General features: G+C 42.0%; 1 protein-coding gene across 1 annotated transcript in view; it reads left to right on the plus strand.

The window, feature by feature from the left end:
• Positions 1 to 21,088, plus strand: part of PCSK2 (proprotein convertase subtilisin/kexin type 2) — a 91,364-nt gene that overhangs the window by 41,936 nt on the left and 28,340 nt on the right. The window contains exon 5 of the mRNA XM_010211387.2: positions 1,433 to 1,470. Within this exon, the coding sequence (XP_010209689.2) occupies positions 1,433 to 1,470 (38 nt within the window). The remainder of the gene's footprint in view (positions 1 to 1,432; positions 1,471 to 21,088) is intronic.

The raw sequence follows: 21,088 nt of genomic DNA on the forward strand, positions 1-21,088 counted from the left end.
TCACTTCCAGTAATTCTAGAAGAGAGCAGCCGAATACCACAGCCCTTCACTGAGACCTGTGTTGTCCACCTCCCATTGGCATCAGCAGGGCTCCCTGCTGATATTGCAGGGATTTCTTCACACACATCTAGTGTTAAGGATCCTACCTAAGGGAAGGTAATAGTAGTCTCATCAGTAAGGTAATGTGCAGGTAAAATTGAGCACATACCAGGTTGGTGGTTGGAGACACAGGGAAAGGTTATGGCCAGAAGGGAACAGGAGATTGCTGGCTGTTTTGTCTGCCTGTTTTAACTGCTTGTGCCAGCTTATCCCATCCGAGATCTACTGCTTTTGTTATTCTTTTAACATATTATTATTATCTACTATTATTATTGTTATTATTATCTACTGCTTTTTTGTAATTCTCTCTGTGAGGACCGTACACTTCCCATATCTGGAGATAGTTTGTGCATTAACATGAGGATATTCTGCACCACTGCTCTGCTATGGGCTTGAGAACAGTACACAGGCACAGAGCCATTTAAAATCACATTCTGTAAAATCCCAGTGTTTCCCTGGTTTCTGAGTGTCCTGTCTGATCCTGTGGATAGAGACAACTGTTTGTCTTCATTCAGCTGCACCCCAGGTGCTCGTTTGAGCAGAGTCCCAGGTGAATTGAGAATTCCTTCTGGCATAATATTTCATAGTTTTGGTTAGTCTCAATTGGCATAAAATCAGTCAGTGAGCTTTAGTGAATGTTTGACTGGACTTGTTTCTAATTTCTAGTTTGTATCGACCTTAAAGAACCAAGTAGCCGAATGCTCAGGACCTAGTTTTCAAAGCAAGTATTGTGATGCTGTATCTAAAGGGCCGGGATCTCAGACTGTAGCCCGTGCCCAGATACTTGCTAAAATGCTCTAATTCAGCATTAGGCCCCCACCTCCCCCTGCCTATCATACACAGAATAAAACATATTTGTCGTAGTGATCTTTCCAGTCCAATTTAGGCAATTTTCCGTGTACTTAATTTACAGTTTTCAGTGGTTAAAATACTCTTTTTATAGCCTGTACTGATCCATTGCTTACTGAAGTTGACAGTTTTGGTATCCTTTGAGATGACAGTACTTGTATATGGATAAAATGTGATTAGAATTAGCCTTACTAAACAACTATTATCTAGTTTACAAACTGGGTCAGTACATTTTGTAGCTGACCTCACTTCTTCAGCTCACACCTGAATTTTGACATAAATGATAGAAAACCCAAATCAGGGTCTGAAGCAGAAATGGTACCCCCATTTAAAAGTCCACATGTAAAAACTGGGATCTCACTTCAGTTAATTGCATTATTCACTACTGCTATTTCCTGTGTTTTTAATGGAACCTTACCCTATTCTCTGATCATTGTAAAGTCTTTTTTGAAACTTCTAACCTTTGGTCATTATCTTATTGCAGGAATTGATTATCTGCATCCTGATCTTGCCTCAAATTATGTAAGTACATTCTGACCTTTTCTGTAAAATGTGGAATTTCTTATTGTTACGATCTTTTTTTCATACAAAAGTTTAAGCAATTAGGAGAATAAGAGCACAGTTGAATTGCTGGTCTTACAGATTATACTTTTTGCTTTGCAAAAGCAGCAGACTAAAAATGGAACAGCCTGTGGAGGAAATGAAAAGGTGAGAAGGCTCTCGGTAGAGAATGACAGTGCTGCCTCACATTAATAAGCTGCAGCTCACAATAGTGGATTTAGGACAGAAAGGAGTAACCTGGGAATTGGCTCCAAATCCTGCTATTAAGATGCAGAATGTACCAGTCACCTGAAGGGGTACTGAGCTGTGGGCTGTGGCAAGGCTGCTGCTGTATTAGCCTTTGAAACCTCTGGGAATGGTTTCATTTCTCCGCAACACAGGATTTGATGCAGTGCTCCAGAACATAAAGCATGTGCAGGACAGATTATATATTCTTGGCATGGGCTGTGACAACTGATTCTTCCTCAAGCATCCCTCAAATTTACCTTCACACTTGAGGCTTGCTGGCTGTGCAAGCTGTGGGGGAATGCCAGCTTCCAGTTACTCTGCTTTATATTTTCCTGCAGCCAGTGGCTTCACTTCAGGCAGCCCTGCCTTCTTCACCTGAGCACATCAGTGTGGTTTTTAACTGTGATTAAATGCACAGAAGAACAAAGGAGATTAGAAAAATGGTAAAAAAAAATGAGTCATTCAGATAGAATGGCTCCAAAATGAGAAAGAGCACTATATTTATTCCTACATATGAGTTACTACAGTTTACATGATAATAAACAGCCTGCACAGTAAAGACCTAGCCCCGATGATGTTCTTGGTAAAGAATATATAGAGCTGGAAAGTGTTCACTTAAGGGTCCGGAATTTGGGAGATAGCTGCCCATAGGATATGAAGTGCAGAGTAGACAGTTTCACTCCTTATTAATTGGTTGAATAACGTGACTACAGCTAGTTAGGTCCTACCCTAACTGTAAAAATCCTCAGACCAAAGGGATTATTCAGTAGGATGTTTCCTTAAATTGATAAGAGCAAAGAAGTCTGCACAAAGTCTATGTCACTGTAGGAATGGGTCACAGGAATATGTTAAGCAGCATATGAGCTGGAAACAGCATTTTTTTTTTTACTCATTTGCTTTCTTTTTCAGCAGCAGTAGTGGACAAAACATATGTGAATATTCTTGTTTCATAAAGAATAACATAAATAAAATAATAAAAAATGATGTTTCAAATGGACAAGAAAAAAGTCTGCGCATACTTGTTTTCATGTCAAAGAGGAACATTTCTGTTGTTAACGGTCAATCTCCGATCATGTTCAGATACCAAAAATACATTTCCCAGTAATAGAGTGTGCTTTTCTCTTTTAATTCTGTAAATATTTTCTGTTTGATGGATAAACACTTGTCGGACTTAGCAGAAATGTACTTTTTTGTTTTTACAGTGGAAATAGTGAGTATTCTAGAAATTCATGGAAAATGACATTTCAAAAGTAGAAAATGACATGATAGAACCCACAGCCTTAATGCTATAAGTCACAAAACAGTCGAACTGGAGAGCAATGTGAAAAAGGACATGTTAGAGATTAATTTGGGAGAAGAATGAGGGAAACAAACTGCAGTGATAGTCACGAATATCATGTGCAGAAACTGCTCTGCAATGAGAAGAAACTGGAGAAGCCTGTGGAGCAGTAACTTTGTTGTAGCAAACAATGACCCAGCAGTGGAGCCATGAAGGGGCTGTAGAGGGACAGGCTGGGGAATGGGAAAGCCACAGGAAGATGGTCTGGCCAGTGCAAGGGTGTTTGGCCTGGCTCCTGCAGGGTAGGTGGCTAGCCAGGCACAGTGAGGAGGGCACTGGGGAAAGACTGCTTGGTAAGACACATAATCAAATAGCAGAAATCCCATCTTGAAAGATCACAGTCTTAAATGAGTAACGAACTGAATGCACTAGAGCAAGGTTAACTCCTGCTGCTAAAATCCCCCTTCTCCTCCCTCTCCCGTGTCTAACAGTGAGCACAGGGCTCTTCTCAGCTGCACTCGGCCTCTCTCTTCCCTTGCGAGGTTGTGCCAGCCTTAAGTCTTAGCAGCTCCTACCTGACATTGCCCGCAGTGTCTCTGAGGCCACAGGGGCCTTTTTTACCCAGCAGGTAGTAATTTGAGCATGAACTAAAGTCAAGAAATGAAATCCAGCTGAAGAAAAGATCAGTCTAGTCCTAAAAATGCAGTGAAGTCAGTCTGCTAGGAAATAGCCACGCACTGGGCTAGCGTGGTATTGTACTCCATGCCTCCACCTCATACAGTTTTTATTTGTGTCCAGAGTTTCACCTTTCATAACGTTTACATTTTGGGGCAACTTTTTTTTTTGGAAGTGTGTTGGTTGTTCTTAGGAAGCGGAGAGCCAACAGCGTAGGTTTGTAGATGGCTGCACTACCTTGAGTTTAGCACTTAGAGACAACAAGAGTTGGGAAAGAGAAAGAGCTTTCTAAAAAATTTTTTTTTTTTTTTTTGCTCAGGACCTGCCTCTTCCTGTGCAAAGTAATAGAGAGGAGGAAGCAAATTTGGTCCAAGTGAATCACTAAAATAAGGAGTGCGATGCTGACTAAATAAGGAGCTGGATCTTGTGATCTTATTCTAAATTAGGCTGAGCCAGGATCTCATCTTCTGTGTCTTTGTTATATCTCTTAAAGTCCTTTACCATATATTTGATTATGGAATATTTGGTGCTCTTTCTGTGTTTGTCAGAGAGGTAATGGAAACTCTGAGTATTAATGCACCACTGACAGAGCAACTGGGAACTTAGCAGTGCCAGTTAACAATTAATAGTAGAAACCCTTAAGCCAGTAATAACAGACTTGTATACGTTTTGAAATCCTGCTATTTCATCAGCATTGTTATTTGATGTGAAGTATACGGTTTCAAGTGTCTTCTGTGGTACGTTAATGACTGCAGTTTGTGGAATTCCTCATGCTTAATTTGGCTCTAAAGAGCATGGTGATAGTACTTGATCTTCCTACTGGTGCCTCCATCATTTCAGTTCCGTAGGTGAGATTTCATAGTTTCGATTGCAGATGAGATAATTTCAGTTGCTTTTGTCCAGGGATATGCCTTTATGGCAGAACATGCCAACATGGAATCATCATCTCTTAAAAGGAACAAGTCCACATTTCTACTGTGTGGTATAATTTGATGCATCTCAGCCACAATCCTCTTTCCTCTGTCCTAAAAAAAACGCTCAGTCAACAGATTATCCTTCTGTTTCACAGATAGCATGGAGTGCCCTCCATCTATGTTTTTATTCTCACAGCCTGTTTTCTAATGTGCTACTTGGTGCAGTAATGAGAGACCAAACCTGCTCACACTAAGTTTTTTGGATTGCTCATGTGTTTAAAGACACGTGCGGCAGTGGCTTCAAAGCAATCAACATTTTGTAAGACTGGGCCTATAAAGTGCCCGAGAGATCAGTGGCTTCTGGAAAACGTCTTTACTACTCCCCTAGGTCAGCAAAAGAAGGTCCCAGTCTTGCAGGCCCTTAGACAGTCTCATAACTTTTGTTGTGATACCTGGTTACATTTACAGAAATTGATATGTACATTTAAGACTGATTTACAGCTCGGTTATCTCTTCTTTTGAGAAGTCTGATATTCCAAAATGGGCTTAATCCCAAACTGGAGTGTGAGGCTGATGATACTGCAACCACAAATATGAGAAAGGGAAATAGTGAAAATGTTAAATATGAAAAGAGCAAAAAACTCTAAATCAAAATTGAGAAAAAAAAAATCTAGTCTGTTGCTAATGAACTATGTTCTGCAGTCCCATCCCATGGAAAAAGCTTTATTCCCTCAGGAACAAGCACTGATAAGACAGGTCAAGCTAAACCCCAAGTGCCCTTTCAAGCTGAGCTGGAGAACCATCTGTCTCTCTTCATTCCTGACAGCCTTTGCCAGTACCTGGGAAGGAGCCTGGCTGCCCAAAGCCTCCCTGGCTGCTCTCCCAGCGCATCCTCCCAGCTGGCTGCAGTGTCGCTACTTGCTATGCTGGATCAGGGGCTTCTGGCAAAGGTGGAATTTTCCATTCTGTGCCGTGAGTGCAGAAAGCCTTGTTGCTGAAGGATCAATATTTTCTTCCAAGCCATGGAAACCCTGCGGAGGTTCAGCCTCAGGAAATTATATTTTCCCCACAAAGGGAACCCTTCATTATGAACTGATAATTAAAATGCTGAAGCCTAATGTACTCCAAGGTTTTCTTTCAGCTCAGACCATGTATACAAAGCCAGCCATTTTCAGGACTAGCTTCTCCAAGATACGGCATCTGAACTAGAAGGTAAAATAACAAGGTCTGTGTATTAGATATGTTTAATAAAACATGAGAACAGCAGCTGTAGGGGCTTGTGATTGCAAATTTCAGTACATTGTTTTGAAGAAAACTAACAGAGCAAATAGATTTTGCAAATAGATTTGCAGTGCTGTGAAAAGAAGCATAAACTGATGCCTCTCCGTCATAGTGGTTTGTGTTCTCGTGCTTTTGTAGTTGGCCAGCGTTTTCTGGTAAAGGTCAGTGTAGCTGCATTTTCCCGTTTACAGCAGCAGGGAGCTGATCAAATCTTGTAAGGGTTTTTTTTCCCTGGTTAGCAACAGCAAAGAAGATCCAAATCCCAGGAAGAGAGTCTGGGCAGCACTAAAAGCTGGTAGTTCTAGTTTCTGAACAGTGCCTGGAGCCGAATGCTTGTTTAAAAAAGAGGGGAGAAGGAGAGTAGAGAAGGAGATGGGGAGAGAGAGAGAGAGAGAGAGAGAGAGAGAGAGAGAGAGAGGAGACAACGGTGGGAAGTGATTGTGTGACGAGGTGGCTTTTTTTTTTTTTGAATATAAGTACTTATAAGAATTAGTCAGCAAATACTAGGAAAATGATAACAATATCATATATTCAGATAAAAAGGATTACAATGTTTTCTGTTGAAATCTATGGAAATCCATGGAAGTAAAATGTTTGCAAATACCCCTGCAGTCATCCCGATGGCACTTCATCCCTCGTTTTCTCACAGGATTCTGGTTTTTCCTCTCCTCTGCAACCAGTATTTTTAGGATATGATCTTATGTTCCACCTTCTTTATCAGCTTTTCCTCAAGCTGTATTCAGAGAAGCATCTTTTGAGCGAAATGGGCCTTACGTAAGGCCTGAAGGAGAACACTGCAGTTATCCTGGGCCAAATGGAAGATTCTGCCATCCGACATTTCATTTTCAAACATAGACAGCAGGGGGGACTTACCTGTCTTTGAGCTTTAGCTCCCAACAAAAAACAGTTGAGCAGTCCGGCTCTGTCACAACTTTTAGTAACTTGTTACCAGGTAATACGATACCGGCCCCCTATTTCTGGGAGGCAAACAGAAGCATATTGCTGGATTAACTATCTTATCATATAAGCAATGAATCAGGGAAATGTTCCTCTTCTGTTATGATGGGCAATCTCCATTGTTTGCTAAAGAAACAAACTCATCATTGAGTAATTTCTAAAACCATGACAGAAATTACAGATATTGCAGGCAATAAATTAAGTGCTGCAATATGTGCAGTGAAGCTTAGCAACAGCATAAAGGATCTTGTTTCTTTTAGGAAGTCTGTGTTTCCTTCATTAATACGGGTCTCTGAGATGCCTTAGCCTACCTGCATGCTACTGAAAGGACCAGCTAGTTGTCCTGGAGGTTGTGGGTCTGATCTTGGTGATTAACCAGTGTAAAACATGGATATTTCCGCTGAAATCATTGGAGCCTAATGAGATTTTTGCAGGTTGACAAAGCTTCACTGGCATCTGTTGAGCCCTGCTACCTCGACTCTGAGGGTAAAAGGCCCCACAATAATCCCAGCTGATATAACTGTCACCACCGTGCCTCAAAGGGTTAGTGAGCACATGTGCTATGCACTTGATATGAATACACCTTTACCAGCAGCACATCAGAAGTATTTTATGGGCAAATTTGTCATTTTGGCTATTAATCCTAATGCCTATTTTTAATTACAGTGCTAAAATAACATTTACATTGTCAGAAAATAAAGCACAAAATAAACTCTTTTGGATGGTTCATTGCATCACTAATTTCACTAATTGGATTTTAGATTTTTTGGGTTTACTCCTTTTTTTTTTTTTTTTTGCTAATAAGTTTTCTCAAATATGCATCAGCATAGAAATTAAAATTATCCACCAAAACCTACAATAAACCTATGATATCTTCTTAGTAACACAGTGTGCACCCTGTTTGATGGATGGTCTTAAAGCAGACTGTGGCAGAAATTTCATCAAGAAATTGTTGAGACAGAGAATGTGATTTTTTTTTCCAGGGTGAATGGATGGATCAAGTGTTTAAATACTAGGCTGACTGATGCCTTAGCTACAGAAATTGATGGCCTTCTGTTGGGCTGTGTATGCTGCTTAGGTGGCTTCTAGAAAGCTTAGAAAGCTGCTTTGGGCATGTAGAAGGTGAGGATCCTCGGCAGCATGCAGAAATGCAAAGCACCTCTGTAATTCCATAAATTAGATTCCATGAATTAGAAGCAGCTGGGAAGAGAGTGAAATTCCTTGTTTCAGACTTGGGGAAATGAGGCTTCTCATACAAAGTTCTCTGTGTGCTTGGAAGGTCCTCTTGGAGTTACCATGTGCAGAAAAGGTTTTACACCTTGAGGTCCGGCAGATAGTCTCTTTCCTGCTCCTTCTCCCCTGCTTTTGTAAGTAGCTGCCACAGTGGAGCTTGTGTTGCAGTTTAGCAAAGGTGACTCTGAAATTCCTCGTCTCTCCATTGTAGCAACTTAAACCTGCTCCCTGCTGATGGGAGAGAGGCCGTGATGCCATGGGTAGAGGGCATCAGTGTTGTCTTGCCTCAGGAAAGACAGAAGTCATGGGTGTTGGCAAGACCTTCTAGCTTCCAGCTGAATTTAAGAGGTGGAAGAGCAAAAGCCTTTGAAGTCGAGTCCTTCTTGGGGTCCCTTCACCCAGAGACTTTCTCAGCAGAGGCTACAGATTGTGAAGGAGGGTGATTGCCTAGAAGGAGGTATGTTTTGTGTCGCACATAGAGCTGCATTTGCAGCTGAAAACAGGGTTTCTCACAGCAAAAGGTATTATGCTAACTGCTTTGCTAAACCCTAATATGATAGAGATATACCTCAAACACCATTTTATGGGGCTTGAAGCTGAGCAGCACCTATTCGGCTGCTGTTAATTGGTGTTGCTCCTATGATTTGGGCGTCTTAAGCGGAGTGCTCTGATTTATGCTAGCTGTAAAATATCCGCAACGTGCTATTCCTTTGGAAACAGAAAGATACTAATGTGCTGTAGTCCCAGATGACTGACATTATTTTGAAAGCAAGAGATGCTTCCAATAGTTTCCAGCATTCTCTTATATTACAGCCATCTGAAGGGGATATTCGTCAAGTTAAATGTATGCCTGGTGCGTAGGCAGTGTGACATGATGCCAAAGACATTCATTTTGCAAGCTAAAAGCCACACGTCCCCAGCACTTATTTTTCTCTATAATCAATGTACCTAATTAATCAGTGGCACACCAAGAAAGTGCAAGGTTGCCAATCACTTTAATCATTAAGCAGTGGTATTAATTTTCACTTAAGGCATCTTTCAGGGAAAGTAAACTAAGACTGTTGAAATAAGAAATGCACAGGAGTGGTAGAGAGCAGATAAGGATGTTTCTGCATTGGTTCTGGCGGGCAGTCTCTCTCCTGGGCTTCTCTGAGGAAGCTTTTTCTGTTTGCAAATATTTTCTTCATTTATTTGACTAAGTAAAAATAGAGTTGTCAGTTCTTACTGTTGGCTGTGGAAGAATGTGGCTTTCTTTTATTCTTTTTATTTTATTTTTTTTTCCATTGCCTCCCTTTTTGCAGACCAATTGGTTTTCAAAGGTGGTGAGAATTCTTCCTTTGGAACAGTACTTTTTGCTAGTAAAGGCGAGTGTTTTATAGAATGAAAGTGTCTATGGAAAAATTAAAGTAAAATATTTTTCACTTTGGGTCAGTTCAGCCTCAGTTTAAATATTTTGCTTCCAGAACACACTGAATTAAAAGAACAGTAGTCCTGGAGGTTCGTGCAGAGCGTCGATGATAACTTTTTGATGCAGGTTGTGGAGGAGCCGATGAGGAGAGGTGGGCTACTGGACCTCGTGCTATCAAATAGAGAGGGACTTGTAGGAGATGTGAAGGTGGGGGGTAGCCTCGGCTGCAGTCACCATGAGTTGGTGGAGTTCAGGATTCAACGAGGAGGAGACAGGGCTGGAAGTAGCCTTGCTACAATGGACTTGAGGAGGGCCAACTTTAGCCTCTTCAGAGACCTCCTCAGAAGAATCCCATGGGCTAGAGCCCTAGAATGAAGGGGGGCCCAAGAGAGCTGGTTAGTTTTCAAGCAGCACTTCCTCCGTGCCCAGCAACAGGGCATCTCTGTGTGTAAGAAGTCAGGCAGAGGGGGCAGGAGACCTGTGTGGATGAGCCGGGAGCTTGTGGCAATGCTCAAGCAGAAGGCGGTGGTATACAGAATGTGGAAAAAAGGACAGGCCCCCTGGGAGAAATACAGGAACATAGTCAGGGAGTGCAGAGGTGCGACAAGGAAAGCTAAGGCGCGTTTGGAACGCCTGGCAAGATTGGAACGCCTTGGATCTGGCAAGAGACGTTAAAAATAACAAGAAAAACTTCTTCAAATATATGAACAGCAAAAGGAAGATCAGGGAAAACGTGGGTCTGCTGGTGAACGGGATGGGCACCCTGGTTACAAATAACACAGAAAAAGCAGAGTTGCTGAATGCCTTCTTTGCTTCGGTGTTTACCAAGGGCAGCCTTTTAGAGCCCCAGGCCCTAGAGACAAGAGAAGAAGCCTGGAGAGAGGAAGACTTGCCCTAGGTAGAGGAAGATTGGGTCAGAGAGCACCTAAGGAACCTCGATACCCACAAATCCATGGGCCCTAATGCACCCCGGAGTGCTGCGTGAGCTGGCGGATGTCATAGCTAAGCCGTTCTCCATCATCTTTGAAAGATCCTGGAGAACGGGGGAGGTGCTGGAGGACTGGAAAAAGGCCAATGTCACACCAGTCTTCAAAAAAGGCAAGAAGGAGGACCCAGGCAACTACAGGCCAGTGAGCCTCACCTCCATCCCTGGAAAAGTAATGGAAAGGCTCATATTGGCTATTGTCTCCAGGCACATGGAGGACAAGAAGGTGCTCAGGAGTAGTCAGCATGGATTCACCAAGGGGAAATCTTGCTTGACTAACCTGATAGCCTTCTATGATGAAATGACTGGCTGGATAGGTGAGGGGAGAGCGGTGGATGTTGTCTATCTTGACTTCACCAAGGCTTTTGACACCGTCCCTCACAACATCCTCCTGGGCAAGCTCCGGAAGTATGGGATAGATGAGTGGACAGTGAGGTGGATTAGGAACTGGCTGGATGGCAGGGCCCAGAGAGTGGTGATCAGCGGTGCAGAGTCTAGTTGGAGGCCTGTGGCTAGCGGGGTCCCCCAGGGGTCAGTCCTTGGTCCAGTCCTGTTCAATTTATTCATCAATGACCTGGATGAAGGCACAGAGTGCTCCCTCAGCAAGTTTGCTGATGATACCAAACTGGGAGGAGTAGCTGATACCCCAGAGGGCTGTGCTGCCATCCAGAGGGACGTGGACAAACTGGACAACTGGGCGGTGAAAAACCTCATGAAATTCAACAAAGCCAAGTGCAAGGTTCTGCACCTGGGGAGGAATAACCCCAGACACCAGTACAGGCTGGGGACTGACCTTCTGGAAAGCAGCTCTGCGGAGAGGGACCTGGGTCTCATGGTGGATGACAAGTTGACCATGAGGCAGCAGTGTGCCCTCGTGGCCAAGAAGGCCAATGGGATCCTGGGGTTCATTAAGAAGAGCGTCTCCAGCAGGTTGAGGGAGGTGATCCTGCCCCTCTACTCTGCCCTGGTGAGGCTGCATCTGGAGTATTGTGTCCAGTTCTGGGCTCCACAGTACAAGAGGGATGTGGAGCTGCTGGAGAGAGTCCAGCGCAGGGCTACAAGGATGATCAGGGGCCTGGAACATCTGCCCTATGAGGAGAGGCTGAGGGAGCTGGGCCTGTTCAGCCTGGAGAAGAGAAGGCTGAGAAGAGACCTGATCAGTGTATATAAGTACCTCAAGGGAGGCAGTGAGGAGGATGGTGCTGGCCTCTTTTCAGTGGTGACCACCAACAGAACTAGAGGGAATGGCCACAAACTGAAGCACCAAAAGTTCCGCATGAACTTAAGGAAATATTTTTTAACAGTGAGGGTGACAGAGCACTGGAACAGGCTGCCCAGAGAGGTTCAAAACCCGCTTGGATGCAGTCCTGTGCCACGTGCTCTAGCTGACCCTGCATGTGCAGGGGGGTTTGGACTAGATGACCTCTAGAGGTCCCTTCCAACCTTAAGCATTCTATGATTCTATGAACAACAGCAACAAAATCCCACTCTGATGCATAGTCCAACTGGGAGAACAGAGTCAGCGGCACACGCCCCTGGAGACAGCACAAACCATGTAATTTTAAAACAAATTTCAGCCAAATGAAATAAAGAATTTCTCTTTACCCAAAATGAAAACACTGTATTTTTTATTGAAAAAGCCAAAAACAATTATTGCAGTTTTTTCCAAATGGAAAACTTCAGGACTTCCTTTTTTGTTGTTTTTTTGTTGTTGTTGTTTTCTACAAGAACCATTATTTTACCTGTTCATCTATGTTAAAACACTAATCAATTCTGAAATCACTCAGTATTCTTGGGTGTGGAAGTAGGGTTTGTTTCAGATTTGTGCCGGTGTTGTTGCGTTCCAGCTACCGAGGTATCACCAAGGAAGCCTGAGTGCGGTGGTGCCTGCAGGAAGCGTTGATGTCTCCCAAAGCTTCAGAAAGTTCTGGCTGTTTTAGAGGAAGACTTTCAGGCCCAACAGTGGTTTTGACAAGAGAGTCAAAATCTCAGCCCTATTCATCAGCAGTCGTAAACTGGGTTTGGAAAGAGAATTTTGTCCAAAACCAGGTGGCCTGGCATCAAGAGAACGGTTCCGCATCTACAGTGGCCTTCAGTTTGATGCCTTCTTTTCTGTCTTTACTGGGAATGACAGGAATGTGCAGGTACAGACAGGCATTTCCTTGGCCCTTCCTCAGTGCCTCATAAGGAGCTGATCTTGAGAGTGGTACTGGGAACATTCCCATGCCCTGGACTCTGCCGCTGTTATTTACTGCAAATAACATTGTGATCTGTCACTGTCACTGAGAGCATCATGTGGCTTGGGGATTGCATTGCAGGAACTGCCATTTTTTAACTGAAAAGGTGGGATGAAGAAATGAAACTACTAAAGGCTCTAAGAGAATCTTGACTTTCCTCTCCCTTGAGCAAGTTTTCTTGCTAGGCAGTCACAGCAGGTTCACTCTCAATAACACAGATGAGAGATCTCCATTCTCTGATCTCTGACAAACAGAGATCAGATACAGAGTTAAGTTGCTGCAGCTCAATTCCCACCTTCAATTCAAGCCAGCTGCATGGAAAACACGCAGCATGGGGTTTTGTGGAGTGTGGGGCTGATCACAATGTGAGCACCATCCCCACCGAGTGGGCTCTGAGCACACTGTGTGGCAGCACCCATGTCCTCAGGCTGCTTCTTTCTGCCCATCCAGGCAACAGCTGAACACTGCCATGCAAGTGTTTGTGCACAAGGTCTTACCAAATGGCAAATAGGTTCTAGTAGGTTCTATGGGAGAGGTTAAAACCGGCATGTTTTATCTTAAATTTACAATGTTCTAAGACCATGCAATTCGCAGGTGGCTCAGCTGAAGGGTGGTAAGTCGTAAGCCATGCTAACCTAAACACAGTGCATAAAGATGATGGCCAGTACTTAAATACCTGTCCTTCACTGTGTCTATACATTATTTTGATTTGTAATTAATTCGTTTTTTTCTGCCTGGCACTTCCTCTGAATTTCAGAGATGTTTGCTCTGCATTGTTCGGTTTTCCTTGTATGCAGTTGTGCTTTGCATGTTACTATTCTTCTGTTGGGCACATGTTCTGGTATGCTACGTGGGTGTTTAAAATATTTCTAAATGCCTGCCCTATTTTGCATTGATCTTATTTAAAAATAATGCTCTTGATTTTCTGTTGCGATCTCCATAGAAGCAATAAACATAATGAGCATTTATTACAGGGGAGCAGAACCACACTGCACAATGTCCGATAAAATGTTGGCCCAATTGAAGTCACTGGTAGTTTTTCCATTAAGTTCAAAGCAGTCAGGAATTTGGCGGATTGTATAAATAATAGGCTTGTGATGTTTGTTGTGCTGTGTGCTCCTTTGCTTAATCAGCACAGTCAGAGACATAGCCTTTGACTGAGCTAATATTGGTACTAAAAGTTCTGGGAATGTGACTGCCCAGGATACCAACTTTTGCTTGTGCATGATGAAATATCTGCTGTGTCTGGTGCTCCGCGACTGCTCTCTGGTGAAAGTAAAATGGATATATTAGTGCATAGCTCAGTCACACATTCCCTGTGCTCACCTTACTCTACGTTTTCATTTCAACTGAATATCTCTATAAATATTATGTGGGCAGGTTGTGGTGTGAATTTTATTAAAAAAGGTGTCTTATTTTCTTTGCGGATGAGCAAAGGCGGGCCTAAAAACTGTGCAGTGTTCAAAGGCTTCATAATTCAATGACAATTTTTTTCTTTCTTTAGAATTACTTCTTGTGAGAAACTAAATCATTTTAATTCAATGGTACTTGACTTTTGCAAAAGTAGTCAACAGTGTTACTATGTCTGACTGATGTAATTGTGAAGTTATCATTCGCTCAGCTAATGATGTCTAGGACAATTCTAAATTTATGCATCCAACAAGTTGCTGTGAAAACATTAATTATATAGTTTTCAGATATACTAATCTTTTAGAAAGCCATGTATTTATGAAATGCAAACTATTACATACTATTTAGAAAAGCACAAACAGTTACGAATGTGTAGATTTACTTGGAAATATTTTTTTCTGGAAATCCCACCTTCTCAGCCCAGAATTTTGGATTTAATTGTCTATGGGTCTTGCTGACTTCCTCACAGAATAAACTATGCAAATGATGTGTTTTTAATGAAAGAACATATAAGTGGGTACATTAAAGGCCTTGAGAACACAGCATGTCTTGACAGACATTAGTTACATCATTAATATTCCCCAGGATGCTCTCAAACTCTACTAATGAGGTCAGTGTGCAACTGCAGTAAAACAGTAGGTCTTCAAGGCCTTTAAATTCTAAGGCAAATAGGGCGACCTGTGGCTGCTTTTTGCAGCAGAAGAAATGTAGAGAATAGCTTGCATTGTGCTTTTTGAGTCTTCCTCCAAAATACTCACCTCCTTTTGATTCACCTGCAATGTCACTGCTATGTGTCCCTTTATCTTCTTTCATATTTGTGCAATTAATTGAGTAGTTGCTAACTCCTTCTTCCCTTGTTGGGTGAAAAGCCTTTCAGAACAAGAAATAACCCGACCACTTTCCTGTGTTTGTCTGTTCTTTGACTTTTAGTTCTTCAATATCGCCTGAATAGAGGTGTAATCAAGTAAAATGGACACAAACTTCATTTCTCTGCTGCCAGCTTTATATCTCTGTGAGTCTCTTGACTTCAGTAGGCAACACTAAAGCAAAACAAAAGTGTCGGTACAGGGAAAATAACATGTATTGGAATGGGAATGTGAGCCAATTTTTTAATAAAATGGAACATTATGAGGCCAAATAAAGTGTGTACTCTCAGCCTTTTTCAGTAAAAGTCAAGACAGACTTCTTATTTACAACTCTGGTAAAATAATCCAATGGATTATATGTTTTCAGCCACTCAAATGCTACCTTTTTCCCCTATATTAAAGAAAGTTAAAAATTCTATAGTTTGAAGCTTTCAATTTGCCACGTGCTCTGAAAGGTATTAACATTTAATAGTTGTCTTATTTTATTTATTTTATTTTACAAATTTAATTGCCTTAGCAACATGCCACCTATGACCATTCACTACCCCTTGAGTATACTGAAGGCATAACTCAAGACTCTTATGCAGCCCTCTGAAAACTGCTTAATGTTTGGCTGAGCATAAGTATATGTTTCATTTTTTTTTCATACATTATCTTGCTTTTGCCCTCAGAGCTCTGACTCTGGCTACGTAATTAGTTACTGGGGATGTGCTTCAGATTTCTTCCACATCATCCTGAAAGTTGTAGTGCACACTTGGAATGCCAAGAGATAAATTGTGAAGTTATGAACACGAATTTATTTGTTTGCCTGTTTTTTAATGAAAACTCCTGCCTGCCTCAATTTCATGTGCGTTTTGCTATGTCAGGTGAAGATGTGTGGGAGAAGCAATGGAGGATATTTCAATATTTTCAAAGGAAATCTGTCTAATTTAGAAAAAGAGCACAATGTAAGATTAATCTTTGTGTTACTTTAAAAATAATGCTCACTTAATGAGGGTAAATCTGAATGTTATTACTAGTCCCAATGTCTTTTCTTTTGATGCATGCTCTCTTTTTAACCTAAGCAGTGAAAAAGTTTCAACTTTGCAAAATAAGAGGATACATCAGAGATGATGCAGCAAACATTTATCATGCTGTAAGTTCTAAAAACTGTAATAATAATGATGAAAAGTATCCTTATTGTTACAAGTTAAGCAGTAGTCATATGGAATTTTTAGTCAGTTGTAGTCAGTTTATACTGTTTGGGTGATTCCACTTTGACTTTTTGCAAATCCTTAATGAGTATTCAAGGGGTCTGCGTTTTGAAAATCCTCCTGCTCCCAAGGTCCTGCCTGTTATTTGTGGGGTCTGGCAGCCTTGGAGCACATGGGGAACCCAGAGAAGTATGATGAGAAACCTAGGAGCTTTGAATCTGGTAAATGCAGGGGTGTACCTCCCTTTCCACTGTCAGTTGATCTAGAAGGCTGGAAATCGATTTCTTTGGCAGCTAACAGGTTGCTGAAGGGCAACACAGATGGCTCCCGGAGCCAAACGGGGTTTGTTATCATTTCATCCATGGTTAGAGCCTCCTCCCAAAACATTTCCGTTTCAATAAACCAGCTTTATCCAGCAAATATTCTGGGAAAATTAGACTTTGCCATACATGTAGGATAAACTAATCAAGAGAAATACGGTCATGAAATGAATGGCATCAAAGAGGAGCTCTACTCCAGTATTCTTTCGTCTGGTTTTATTTTAAATTGCTTACTTTGCAGTGCTGTGTTCCAGCTGGCTCTGTGCAGCGGAGGTGCTCTGCATTCTGAAGTCACCGTTGTGGCCTGCACTGCCTTTGTTGCTAATTGCTCCTTCTGTGGAGCAGCAAGGCCTCTAGTGAGAACCTGAAAATGGGATTCATGGGCACCTCAGGTGTAATTCTGGACCCGGCACACTTCTCTCCTCCATCCATTTCAAATGATGCTCTAATGTATTATCCAGGGGCAGTTTTGAAAAGCAGGACAGTGGAAGAGTATGCTGCTCTCTCATTCATTATTCAAGAGCTGTCTGGTTTTGTCTGGCTGAGTATTTTTTTCTTTTATGATGTACCTGTAAAGAATTTGGTACAGGGCTTATTAATATTTCTGGAGGGACACTAAAGTGTTCACAGATGGTAAATTCAGCCTTTAAAGTTAATATTGTTAAGCATGACCCATTACTTAATGGATATACTCATGGTATTGAGAAGGTCTTGAATGCAGCTCTAGATTTCCTGGGTAATATTGAACAGGTAAACTGGGTCATGTAGAAGCAGAGCTATTTGAGCAGTGACAAGTTTTTTTCAGTTCCCTTTTCAAAAATGCAAGGACACGTGTTCTGTTTTTTTTTTTTTTTTTTTTTCCTACTACTTTGGCAAAGGCATCTGACGTTGTCTTTGGCCACACATCCTTGGGAGCATTAAACCTGACACAGGACAATCTTGGCACATATCAGGTAGTTTTGGTCAAGAAAAGCTAAATTCTTGACAATGTACAGAGACAGGTTGCGGTTGCCAGCGTCAAACTGTGTGGTGGCCCCAAGAGAACAACGCTGGCTTGCTCTTCCTTGGTCTGCTATACATTAATGTTCACCCAGCCACTTCACATGCCTCAGGCTCCAGCCTTTTGTAGCCTTTGCAGCTAGGTGTACGTACAAATAAAAGTCACCCTTACTCGTGGGGTTTGAGATCTTGACTCCAGGAGCGCTACAGGAAAAAACCTTTTGAAGTACTCTTGGACAGGCTTCCTACGGACAAACGACAAAGCAGAAAGTGTGCTCCCCATGGCAGAAAAGAGAAGGCTAAATGTTGACTACAGACTTAGTGGCAGTGACTTGATTTTTCATTCATGACCTTACAGAACCCCTTCTAGGCAGGTAACCACATTGCCTTCCTTTTTGCCTCATGGTGAGCATGCTCCATTTTCTTACAATGGGTGTATAAAACTGTTTTACATTTTTCACATTATGACATTCAATGTTACTTTCATACAGTTCTTAGACGTGCTCCAGGTGTCCCTGCTTGATGATCTATAGTGGTCCTTACCAACCTCAACAATTCTGTGATTAGAGATGCAACGTGTTGTAATTTGAGGCCAGGGATTTGCCTGCTGTTTGGATCAGTAAAGAAATCAATCAAGCAGAAGGTTTCTTACCACCTCAGATTTCTAAGAAATTCCAGTTATTTGAAGAGGGTGAAATCAGATGCCATAATTGCTAAAAATCTTTCTACTTCTCTTCAAAGCCTCAAATAAATTTAATATCAAATAAAGCCTCTGGAGTAAATTCACCAGTGCATTAATACCTTGAACCAAATTAGACTGTGACTAGTGAGAATTGTATTTTTCATTATTTGTCTCATGCACTATCACGTGAGTATAGGAAAATTTCTCAAGTTACTGAGAAAAAACAGAAATGTATTTGAATGGCTCTGTAGAGGCTTGTAAATCCATATAAAATTTTATGAGTTTACTGCATTATTCAAGGTATATAATTTGATTACAGATCTGAGCAATGCATTGTTATTTGCATATTTTACAGAATGAATATTTTGCAAAAGAAAAAAGATTTTACTGCATATATTTAAAAAAGTATGGGACAATTCTTTGGAAAATTCCGATCAAAAGTTATTTTAAAGGCAAGTTGCATTTTATACACAGACAAAAGTAATATGTTTGTGTTCTGATAGAGAAACCAGTACTTGATTAATCGTTGAAAGGATGTCTTCATCTAATCCAGTACTTTCCTGTCAGCATCTTATTTAGGATAGAGGTGCAGAATGCTAAAAAGTACAAAATAAGAGATATACCAGACAATTCTCTGTAATAAGAATGCATCTATTTTCACTATATAATAATATATAAAATTACATATAGATTATGAAAAGGTGATGGAGCAACTCATCCTGGAGACCATCTCTAGGCACGTGAAGGATAGGAAGGTGATTAGGAGTTGCCAGCATGGATTCAGCAAGGGGAAGTCATGTTTGATGAACCTGATTGATAGCCCTCTACGATGAGGTGACCACGTGGATGGATGATGGGAGAGCCATGGATGTTGTCTACCTTAACTTCAGCAAGGCTTTCGACACAGTCTCCCATAACATCCTCATAGGGAATCTCAGGAAGTGTGGACTGGACGAGTGGAGAGTGAGGTGGATTGAGGACTGGCTGAATGGCAGAACCCAGAGGGTGGTGATAAATGGGGCCAAGTCTAGCTCGAAGTCTGTGGCTGGTGGTGTCCCGCAGGGGTCAGTACTGGGCCCAGTGCTGTTCAACTTGTTCAACGGTGACTTGGATGAGGGCACAGAGTGCACGCTCAGCAAGTTTGCAGATGATACCAAACTGAGAGGAGTGGTCGATAACTCCCGAGGGCTGTGCTACCATTCAGACAGGATGGAGAGTTGGGCAGAGAACTCATGAGGTTCAACAGGGACAGGTGTCCTGCACCTGTGGAGGAATAACTCCAGACACCAGTGCAGATTAAGGGTTGACCTGCTGGAAAGCAGCTCTATGGAGAGGAATTTGGGAGTCCTGGTTGAGAAGAAGTTAACCATGAGCCAGCAATGTGCCCTCGTGGCCAAGAAGGCCAATGGGGTCAGGAAGAGTGTTGCCAGCAGGTCGAGGGAGGTGATCCTCCCCCTCTACTCACCTCTGGTGCAACCACACCTGGAGTACTGGGTGCAGTTCTGGGCTTCCCAGGACAGGAGGGATGTGGAATTTCTAGAGAGGGTCCAGCGGAGAGCCACAAAGATGGTTAAGAGACTGGAGCACATCTATTGAATGAGGAAAGACTAAGCAAGCTGGGGCTGTTCAGCCTGGAGAAGAGAAGATTGAGAGGAGATCTGATCAATATGTATAAATACCTGAGGGGAGAATGTAGGGAGGACAGGGCCAAACTCTTCTCAGTAGTGGCCAGTGACAAGACAAGGGGTAAAAAGTACAAATTAAAACGCAGGAAGTTCCATCTCCGTGTGAGGAAGGACTTCTTTACTGTGAAGGTGACAGAGCCCTGGAATAGGCTGCGCAGAGAGCTTGTGAAACCCCCTTCTTTGGAGATCTTCAAATGTGCTCTAGGTGTCCCCGCTTGAGCAGGGGGATTGGACTGGATGATTTCTATAGGTGCCTTCCAACCCCAACCATTCTGTTATTCTGTGATCTATATCATATGTATATTGGTGACTGATAAACATCAAGTTCGAATTGGTTTTGATTGAAGATGAGGGTTGGGATTTATCTTGTTCTAACACTGTTAGTCTAATGAGTAGTCTAAATGTAAACCCCAGGGTATTACTAGTGCCTAAGATAGGTGGCGTGAGTCTGGAATCTGGAGGTGACTTTCTTCACTGATGGTAGAGAAAGATTAACAACTAGCTTAGGTATTGAAACCCACATGTTAGACCAACAGAAAATCTAACAGAAGTAATTGCAAGTAGACTAGCTTGGCACCGAAATTGGAAGATGGATCACTTGAACTGAAAATCAAAATGTTTTAATTTCACTCTACTGCTGCAAAGCCTTATCTACCTTGGTTTTGGTTGCCTCCAGATCCTGTTGCAATTTATGGTCCTGGCTTCCTACCCCAATTACATCTGTGATTCAGTTATAGGCTCCGTCTTACTGTCTGTTAGTGTGCCCAGCCTGAGGAGGAAAATGGTAGATCATGGATTTTAATATTTCCTTCAGCGAAACACCATACCAGAAACTGAAGATGACAGATGAAACATCTTGGTTATCAACTGTAGCAGTTTCCTTTTTGGTCTAGAGTTGAAACTGACCTTATTTATCACTGGTTTATGTAAAACAGAAGGTTCTGGCTTAGATATTTGGAAATTTGATCTTTAAATTAGGAATTTGAAACAGTCCATTTATACTTGTCCCTGCTGTTTCCTTCCCAGTTCCACTGCATTTACAGCATGGGCGGAATATTCATTCATGAAGCTGAAACTTGCTGTCTTATTTCAAACACTGTAATGAAGATAAGCTTGCAGTCAGCAGTTGTTTTCTTTCCAAGAATTCTTCTTAATTCTGCATTTTGTAGGTGGTTCCTGCTGCATTAGATATCTTTTTTTTTTCTTTAAAAATAGTTATCCAACGTT

The sequence above is a fragment of the Tinamus guttatus genome, unplaced genomic scaffold (assembly GCF_059628265.1).
Source record: "Tinamus guttatus ecotype Peru unplaced genomic scaffold, ASM5962826v1 Tinamus_guttatus_pri_ptg000090l, whole genome shotgun sequence".
NCBI classification, from domain to species: domain Eukaryota; kingdom Metazoa; phylum Chordata; class Aves; order Tinamiformes; family Tinamidae; genus Tinamus; species Tinamus guttatus.